The 10,163-nt window shown below is 50.8% G+C and overlaps 1 protein-coding gene across 1 annotated transcript; it reads right to left on the bottom strand.

Moving 5' to 3' along the window:
- Positions 1–2,167: 2,167 nt before the first annotated feature.
- Positions 2,168–4,916, bottom strand: TAF9B (TATA-box binding protein associated factor 9b; the record flags this gene model as incomplete). The annotated part of the gene is made up of 7 exons (XM_079541953.1): positions 2,168–2,334; positions 2,697–2,810; positions 3,044–3,125; positions 4,308–4,442; positions 4,498–4,634; positions 4,714–4,795; positions 4,866–4,916. The coding sequence occupies 7 exons, from the start codon at positions 4,914–4,916 to the stop codon at positions 2,168–2,170; spliced, it is 768 nt and encodes a 255-aa protein (XP_079398079.1).
- Positions 4,917–10,163: the final 5,247 nt, after the last annotated feature.

The following is a 10,163-nucleotide window of genomic DNA, read 5'->3' as shown; positions in this document are numbered from 1 at the left end:
AGTTGGTGCTGTGCCTCTTGCTTTGCTCTCCATCACCTCACAAACCTTCCCAGCTGCTGGGGAAGGAGGTGGAGGGGGAGTCAGGCCTGGTTCATGGCTGCCAAATGAAGATGGCACAAAGAAAAATGTCTGTGCAGGTGAAACGGCTGGGGCTGCAGGGCTGGGGCTGGTGTGCTGTGCCTCCCTGGGGGTGGGATGTATGCACACACATAATAGTGGGGTGGCAGAGACCCACAGGCAGAATGGGGGCAGGGAGACTGATGTGTACAGAAAGTATAGCGTGGTAATAGGTAATTACTGCCATATCATATGCTTTGTGTTCTCTGAATGTTATGGCTTCCAAGAGAGCAAAGATGGGGCACCTGAGTGTATGCAGGCATATAAACAGTGTGTGGGACACTGTGTTTTTACCCATTACATAACAGCTGCATTTTGTTACATGCATATATACAAGTGGATGTATACACATGTGCATATAGTACACAAAAATGAAGTGTATGTGTGTAGAATGAGTCTAACATGTACATAAAAATGAGCTTTGGGGGATGGATGCTTCAGCTATACACATAAAACTGTCCTATCTAAGTGTGTATTGCAGCACATGCAAGGCATTGTGAGCACAGCTTTGTGACCAGAGCTGCTGTGCAGCTGCTGCATTATCTCTTATACTTTCTATTGTAGGCAGGAGAAATGGTATCTGAGGTGGCAGAGCACACAGCTGTGCTCATGCATGGACAGGGAAAGTGAGAGGGCTTTTGCACACACAGAACCATGAGGTGTGTGATGTATCACACAAGGGGATGACACACAACGCAGTGCAACACAAGCTGTAATTGTAGCCATTGCAGTTAAGCATTATGTGGTGCCACCTGCTCCTATTTTATATTTACATAAATAAGAAAGGTGTCTGAGCCTGGCTGCACGGCACCCCATGGCTGTGGGTCTGCAAAAGGTGCCTGCAGGGGGGACAGGTAAAAGCCACGCGTGTGTACTTGCAAATAAACATTCTGCTTACATGGAGAAGTAGGTGCAGGTGAGCACATGTACCCTTATTTACACAAACTTACATTTTTCTTACATACAGTGGCTGTAGGTGAGGATGTGGCCATGCAAGTACGTGGAGCAGATCTGCAGCGTGTCCTGCTACGTGCTGGGTGCTGTGCAGCTCTACAGAGTACCTGAGACTGCAGAGCTGCAGCAGCTGGGCCTGGCACAGGTGCAACACAGCTGTGTGTGTGAGGGAGCCCTGTGCCCACATTCCCAGCATGAAAGCTGCTTTAGAACGTGCTCTCGTGGCTGCACAAAGCCTCGGAGGGGTGGGTGCGCAGGCTTGTATTGCTGAGACCATTTTCTTCCTTTGGTCTTTAAACACAGAGAAACAAGTCGAACTTGTTCTTCTCTTTGTTTATTACAGCATTCCTGGGACCTTAAAATGCAGCAGAAGCATCTTGCAGCACATGAAGCCCCATCGCAGACACCTGAAGGGCGGAACCAGCTGCCCCTCATCAGCTTCACCTGCTTTGCCACGAGGACACAAATGGTTTCCTCACTGCACATGTAAAATACAAGCTTGAGGAAGTGCCCACAGCTGTAGAGATTTGGGAAATATACAGAACAAGGAAGCTGGGAGCTGTTACCTCTTCCCTCCCTGTTCCTGTCTGTATTTCTCCTGTTAGAGAGCACTACAGCAGCACATAGAGAATAATGTACACAACCTGTGCAGTCTCGAGGCTTTAAATGCTTAAAATGCTTTAAATGGGAGGAGAAAAAAATAGTCAAGATACTTCCTTCATCCAAGACTTCATTTTTTATTATTTGATATGAAATTAATTAGCTGTTGTATTCTATATCACCCCATTCTCTAAAAGCTGTGCGTTTTTTGGCACAGAACAGCACTATGAGCATCCAGCTCACCAAGCAGCTGGGAGATGGACTCGTTTCTGTGTGAAATAAGGCAACAGAAGAGATGTGAGTCACCACTGCTGTAAAGTCCAAAAGCCATCAAAGACCAGATGAAAATGCAACTTGCTTTGTAGTTTTTCCACAGTTCAACCACCTCTGCATACTAACAGAGCCCTGGAGTAGCTTACAAAGAACAGCTGGGGGGAAAATACCCTGTCAGACTCAATATGAATCACTGCAGAACAGGAGTGGTGGGGCAGCTTCCTCACAAATTGTCATAATCATCATCATCCTCGTGCTTCCTTTTCAAGGGATTCGACTCAGTCGCTGCGTTCTGTGACGATACCATATTTGTAGTGATAAGAATGTTCTTTGGTCCAATTAACGAAGGATTAATTAGCACATTCTGAACTGTTGGAGTCGTTGGCGTGGCTGAAAAGGTGGAAGAAAGAAGTGAGTAACTGAACATGTGGGATAATGAGTTTCCTACACTGAAACCCAATTTCCACTCTGAAGTCAGGGGAGAGAGCAGAAGTGTGAGGGATGCAGAAGGGAGAGTGAAGGGGGAAGGGAAACCTGTGCAACAGGGCATGTCTGATTGCCATCCCTGTGCTGCTGATGGGAACTACAAGTAGCAGTTACCAGAACGACTGAAGAGATGAATGCCTGTCTCACAGGAGGAGACACAGGAGATTTATCATAGCTAACACTGGAACTGAAATAACTTCTGCTAAAAAGAACACAGGGAAGTTGTGCAGAACCGAGAAATCATTGCTTGGCAGTTTGTCTCTTACCTGTCTTGACTGCTGCCTGAGATGAGGGGATCTGCACAGTGAACCTCTGCCCCGTGAGCGACACCGGAGTGCCCACTTTTGTTGAAACAGACACCGTTTGTGCTGAAGGTGTTCCTAAATTCAGAACCATTCACTCAGAACACACAGCAACACACTGTGATGCACACCTACCAAAGGTTACAGCAGTCGTTCTAAAATAAACTTAGTTGGTGTCAGTTCAGGTGCCAAATGCGAAGTGCCTGCAGCACCCACCGTTACCAGCTCCCTGCGCACGCTTTTAAAACACTTCTCAAGAGTTTTTCCTTCACCAAATCACCATGGGAAACCCCCAGCGAGCCGCTGCTTACCTAAGGTGGGTGTGCTGGGCCTGCTGCTCACAGCTCCGACGCTCAGGCGAGGGACTGTGATCCTTCCTGCAGAGGAGGCCACCTGGTGAGAGAGAGAGAGAGAGAGAGAGCGCTCAGCTCTTCACATGAAGTGGGAAGCGGCTCCTCCCACCAGGCCACACACTTTGCAAAGCAACACTTTGTTAGGCTGCAATCTGCGTTCCAGCACTGAAGTTCTCAGACTGCTTTGGCAGGAGGGTTGGACTCGATGATCTCTGGAGGTCCCTTCCAACCCCTACAATTCTGTGATTCTGTGAAGCCATCAGCTGGAGAGCTCGTGGACAAAGATGTGCACAGAGCTGATCTGCCAGCAGCATGTGGGTCGGTCAGGTTAGCTTCTACAGGGGAGAACAGCTACAACACTGATCAATGGTGGCCCTTCTCCTCCTCATCGAGCACCAAGTCACATCCCTTGTTGATACCAGCAATCTAACCTTAAGCCCAGTGTTTGCAGTTCTTTCTTTAAAACCCAGGAAAAAAAAAAAACCACAAACAGAGGCATTCAATACTATTCAGTAAGCAAAGTAAATCTTCTCCCTCTAAAACAGATTAAAAACTAAAACATAAGTCCAAAACACCTTTTAGCATCTGTACTACCAAACACCTTACTTTATTTTTGCCTTTTCCAAGCAGATTGATAAGGCCTGTAAATTTTGCTGTGAGACTAAGAAGACTGACAGATGCTCTTTTTGTGCTATTTGTATTTGAAGTTAATCAGCAGTTAGCATACCTAGAACTCCTCAGAGACAACAAGCACTTACTTCCAGCGTGCACAGGTCGGTACTCTTAGTATTAGTGATATACTCATATCACAGCCTGAGTTGGAAGGGGTCTTAAAGGTCAGGTGCCCAGAACCCCTCGGCACCTCCAGGGATGGGCAGATGGGCACCCCCAGCTCTGGGCAGCAGCACAGGTCACCGCCCCCTGGGTAAGTGCTTTTCCTCTCACATACGATATAAATCTCCCCCCTTTCAGTTTAAAGCCATTCCCCTCTTGCCCTATCACCATCAGACTGTGTGAAAGTCATCCTCTCTCTGTTTATCAACTCCCTTTAGGCAGCAGAAGGGCACAGCAATGCGTCCCCAGGGTTCTCACTCCCCCAGGCCAAACACACCCAGCTCTGTCTGTCTCCAGGGGAGGAGCCGCAGCCATCACACCCCCTTCAGCTGCACTCCCTGCAAACACAGCGTGCTCTCCGTGCAGCCAGCCCCGCGCAGCCCCTCACCTTCTTCTGCAGAGACTTCAGGCGGTAGTTGGGCGCTGTCAAGCAGTATCTGTCAGGGGGCAGCCTGGGCCCGGAGTAAGGTTTGATCAGCGGCAGCGGCGTCTGGTTCTTCTGCCTGGCGATGTCCAAGAGGAACTGAACGCAGAGCGTTACGCGCCCGCCCGCCCCGCCGCCCCCGGCCGTAACTCACATCGCGGGGCGGTGGGGACGTGAAGGACTGATCGGTGCGGCACTGGATCGCCAACCTCACGTCGTCCGCGTCCACGCTGGACTTCTTGGCGTGGCTGGAGTAAATCTTCGCGTCCTCCAGGATCGTGGTCACGTACCCTGGGGAAAGAAGAGGCTGGGCTCAAATCCCCCCCCCTCCCGGCCGGGCCCCGCCGCCCCGCAGCGCCTCCCCGCTCACTGTAGGCGAACTCCAGCATCTGGTTGATGACGCGCGGCTCGTACTCCGTGATGCCCATATCCTTCAGGATCTGCGCCATCACCTGCGGGGAGACGCGCACCGTCACCTCGGCCCGGCCCGGCCCGATTCGGCCCCGCGGTCCCGCTCCGTACCTGCGCGTCTTTGGGAGCGCTCTTGGGGGACGCCATCTTCGCGGGCTCCATCGCTTCCGCCTCCCTGGGGCGCCCACTTCCGGTTACGTCATCAGGGGGGCGGGAGCACCGCTGCGGCGGCCGGAAGTGCGGGAGGCGTTGCCATGGAGATGTGGCCACGTTGTTTGGGGGGGGGGACGGAGTGGGGAGCGGGGAGCGCGGGCTGCCGCATCGCAGCGACTGCTGCCTTTCTGTTCAGCACCCAGTGTAGTGGTGCAGGACCGGTGCTTTTAACATAAATACATCGGTGGAGAAAAGCGACGGCCACAGCAGCAGCCCCTCGGGCCCGTGCTGAGCACATAATCCTAGAATCACAAGGCTGGAAAGGGCCTGCAAGATCACCCAGTCACACCGCCCTGCCGCCCCCACCGGCACTGACCCGCATCTCTTAGCCAGGGACGGCGACTGCACCCCCTCCCTGGGCAGCCATTGCAGTGCCTGACCACTCTGAGAGAAAAAGTTCTTCCTCATGTCCAACCTAAACCTCCTCTGCTCCAACCTGTGGCCGTTTCCTCGGGTCCTGTTTGTTGCCTGGGAGAAGAGGCCAAACCCCTCCTCATCACAACCTCCCTTGAGGAAGTTGTAGAGTGCAATGAGGTCTCCTCTGAGCCTCCTCCAGGCTAAACAATCCCAGCTCCCTCAGCCGCTCCTCTTAAGCCTTGTGCTCCAGACAGCGACTGATCCCCGCAGCCTGCAGGAGCCCAAGGATTCCCACTGAGCCCCACATCCCAACAGAGACAAACAGCCACTGTGGCCCTGCTGTGATCCCACAGCTCCGCGCTGCCACGCACTGCAAAGCCTTCCTCAGGTTCTCATCCCCACAGAGAACATTTCATAGAACCACAGAACCGTTAAGGCTGGGAAAAGACCTCTGAGGTCACCCCGTCCAATGAAGTGCCAACCTGCCCCCTTCGTGCCCACCACACCTGGAAGCAGCAAACGCAACCTACGCAGAGATGCAGGCACAGCTCTCAGCACAGCAACTCACAGAAACAACCCCAGCTGTGGGGCTGCAGCAGGAGGGTTTCCCCGTCCCGGGGTTGATGCCTGCACTGCAGAGCATGGCAGAGGGCAGAGGTGGCCCCGGGGGGCTCGAGGCGCTGGGAGCAGCACATGGTGGTGCTGGACGTGCAGACAGCCGAGTGCTGCTGCTGAGCTCTTTGGCTGGAAGTGCTGCAGCGCTTTGGTCCAAGTCATTTGACTTTCATGAGTCATAGAATATTACACAAAAACATCCTGCAAGGAGGGAACGGAGGATGAATTCCAGACACTGACCTTAGACAACAAACAAAACCCACTTTTTCCTCTCGTCTCAGCACAGAGGAGGGGGGGAGCTTTTCCTCTGTGAACAGGACACAGGCTGGGGATTAGGGCGAGACTCAGCCTCAGCAGGCCATCTGCCAACAGCGCCTTTTATAAGAGGCAAGGCACTTCATACTGGTTTACCTCAGAGAGCAGCCGGAGGCCCTTTTGGACCCAGAGGCTCCATCCCTCCGCTTGGCCTCAGAAGCTTCCTCCCCAGCTCCTGTCCTCTGGCCACGCTATGAATGTCGGTGTTCAGCTCTGTGAGCGCTCCGCCTGCTGCCCAAATAACAGAGCAGTTGCTTCTCATCTCTGCCCAGGCACTGAGGTTTCTTTCAGAGTTAGAAAGCAGGAAATCAGGTCACAGCGTGGCCAGGCCGAGCGCCGCCTCCTCCGATTGCCTTCCCTGAACCAGTGACATCCATCAGAGGTGACTCCCCAGGCTGGGAGCTACCAGCTTAGACACTGCAGCCACAGCCCACCCCGGCTCTGCTGTTCAAATCCTCACCAGCACAGCATCAGGTGTTGAGATTTCTAAAGGATTTTGAGAAGTGCTTAAGGCGCACCAAAAAGTGCAGCCTTCACACATAGGCAGCTTGTCTTGTCTTGAGGCACTGGGACGCCTCGATCTCTTGAAAAAGCAGCCAGTGCTTCAACCTCTTGGAAATGACAGCAGAAATCCTGCTAATGTTAAAAGCAAAGCTCTGTCAGCATAATGCAGCGACTGTGTTCAGCGCTGACCTTTCAAGCCCAAATCCCACACTATTTGGCTCTGCAGAATGCTGGGTTTTGGACATTCTTTCAGACAGAGGAGCTGTCAAGAGCACAGCTCCAAGGATGGACGAGGTTTCTTTCGTACCAGGCATCCTGATCACTTCACCCAGGGTTAGGGAGGAATTCCTGAAGAGCGTGGCAGGATTCACCCTGCTGCAAGCTGAGCAGTGAGAGCAGCGTCTGGGATGCTGAGCTGAGTGCCATTAACCCACCGCTCCCTGGAGGCTTCCCTTGTTTTCTCTGGCACTGACCCCATTTCCCTTCGCCTCCCCCACCCCGGTGCTTCCAGCTCTCAATCTCTGATCTTTTCTGAAGTGGAAAGTAAATCAGGGCTCAATGTCAGGCTGTCTCATCCTGAAGATTGATGTTCAAATAAAGGCTTTTCCATCCTAACCTTATACAGCCACTAGAAATTTATCACCCCGTGGCATCTGCTGGGGAAGAGCTCAAGGGGGAAAGGCCCCAAATAAACAGAGAATGATAGAAAACTGTGAAACTGGTCCAAACGGGCTTGTTAATTTTCTACTATCAAAGGATAAAACAGTTCTATCTGTGACTGCAGGCACTCTTTGCAGGGTAAGGAGGAAAGCAAAGTGATTTAGTGCAGCACCACTAGCAGCACACAGGGAGGAAAGGATGGATCACTGCACAACGGGCAGCATGGGAGACAGCCACAAAAACTCAGGCAGCTCTAGCTGCTGTCCTCAGGAACTGCGCTCACAAATGTGGTCAGCCCTGCCTTCCCCTTATGGGACGGATGTGGGAACGGCCTTCTGGAAGAGCCATCTGCTTACAAAGCCACAGAGCTGCTGCTCTACCCTTCCCAAGGGTCGAGGTGCAGCCCGTCCTCAACCACCCGCTGCTCAGCACCAGCTCTGCTCCATGCCCTGCTCAGCCCTCGAGGGACTGCGAAGCTCTGAACTCAGCTGCTGGATGGGACTTACTGCCACAGGGTCACCAGAGCGCCGCTGGCTGCGTCACCTCATGGAGCCCAGAGCCCAGGTTCTGCGTCCAGCGCCTCCGCAGCCTGAAGGCGGTCACTGTGAGTCCTGAAGGCAGAACAAAAAGCCACACGTTACTGTGCACCGTTGGTGAGACAAAACATAAGCAGCGACAGAAGGGTGAGGGCACAACTCCTTCCCCAGTGGCTCCCTGGGACACCCACCTTCAGCTTTTCTTCCAGAGAGAGCTGCATAAACTCAGTTCAGTGATACTGAGCACGATGCTATGTCCCTTCAGCTTCAATCACAGGCTTCAGAAGCGACTGCTCCCAGATAAGGACAAAGCCCACAAGAAACACACAGCGACCCTGCGGTCAAATCTGAATACATTCGTATTATTTATTGGCTGTATTAAATATATTATCTATTTGATAGTTACAATTTAGTAATACAATGCATGGCGGCTTTAACATAGAGATACCTCAAAATTACAATACAGAGAAACGAAGATAGCATTGATGCCACGAGGGTGTTTCGTTCTGGAATGGATAAGAGCTGATGCCCGTCTGCACGGAGGGAGGCTCCCCGGTGCATCTGCCAGCACTGAGCACTTCGTGGCAATGACAGAAGAACTTTTCCTTTTTCGGGAGTCGTCCCTTGTTAGTATTTACTTTGCCATCCTAATTTACCTTTTAAAACCATCAGAAATAGTATTGTGAATGAACCTCTACAAACTTCGTTCTAAGAGTTAAAAGAAATAACCCTTTGGCAACAGAGATTTGCTGAAGGCGGTCGTATTTGCTAAAAGTAGGCTATAAAGAGGAACAGAGACAGACTGTAAACTCTTCTGCAAACTAAAGACACTAAGATCTGTATAAAACTCTTTCCAAAAGCGGAGGGAGAGATTTCTATGATATAATAAATGATTAACTTAAAGTTCTGCTACAAGTAGAACAATACATTCAAACATACATTTTTTCCAGGACTTTTAATCAAAATAAATAGAGTACAAAATGAAGAGTACATTTTGAAAAGATTAATTTCAGATTGCACCATAAATCTACTTTTACGAGTATTAAGCGATACTATGTCATAATTTAGGTTCTCCACATCTGAAATACAACACAATGCCTCGAACTACAACGCAACATTATTCACCAACTGCCATAGGAGAAAGACCCTTGAAGTGAGTAATTACTGGCAATCCTTAGCCTGCAGCACATCCAGCACTCCACGTACAAGTGCCTCGTTCTGGTGGGTACAGCGTGCTAACCCTCACTCGACCTTTCTATGCCACACTGTCAGCAGACCCATGCTGAAACGCCTCCTGAACTCGCGAGCTCCAGCTCTCAAACCCTTTGGCACAGAGAAGACAGCTGTCAGATTCACCTGCAGGCATTCGCAAGCAGAAGCAACGAGAAGGGCAGATGTAGTGCACAGTGCCCACCCGAAATCCCCCTGACAAATGGGACACGTCTCAGAGAAGCTCATAGCAGGCTGAACATTCCCATCTAGGAAACAACGGAATGTGAAGCTGCTACCACCGGGATAGCAAGTCGGTTAAAACGTCGTACAAAGGTTAGCTAAAAAGAGTTCTTCCACGTACAATTTGATCATTCGGGTTACGTAAGAAGGGCATCCAAAAGCAGTCTGAAGTTTTATTTTTTAGGTTAATAATAGTACAAAAAAACATTTGCTCAGTTTGAGCCAAATAGTGTAACATTTATCATAAATGCACTCTTTCTCCTTAAAGACAATACCTGTGCTCTTCTGGAAACGCTGCGAAGATTTCATCCAAAGCACAGGAAATTACTTTTCTCTCAGGCACTGAGAGTGAAATGTGGATTGGGCCAACAACAGCTGCTCGCCACCGGCAGGAAGCGCTGCGTTCACAAGCGTGCAGTGCAGGGGGGCTTTCCTGCACCACACACCCCAACGCAGCTGCCCTGCTCACTGTCTGAGCATCTCGATTCAAACCCTACAAACGCTGGCACCCGCGACTTTGAACGCTCGAAATGATTATTACTGAATCCAACGTATTAAAGTAACTGTAAAGTAGTAATATCACTAAGTCAATATTCTGCTTTCCTTCTACAGTATATTAAATGTGGTATGCTCTAGTAATGTTCTGCAATGCAGTACTGCTCTAAGCTTAAGCATCTGTGCTGCTGTATGTCACGTCTACCAAACTGCGACGCCTGGTTACGCACTGCTGACGGGCTGCCCTGCTCTAGCTGTACTT

Source organism: Tetrao urogallus (assembly GCF_951394365.1).
Source record: "Tetrao urogallus genome assembly, chromosome: 13".
Taxonomy (NCBI): domain Eukaryota; kingdom Metazoa; phylum Chordata; class Aves; order Galliformes; family Phasianidae; genus Tetrao; species Tetrao urogallus.
This window is presented reverse-complemented; position numbering and strand designations above follow the sequence as displayed.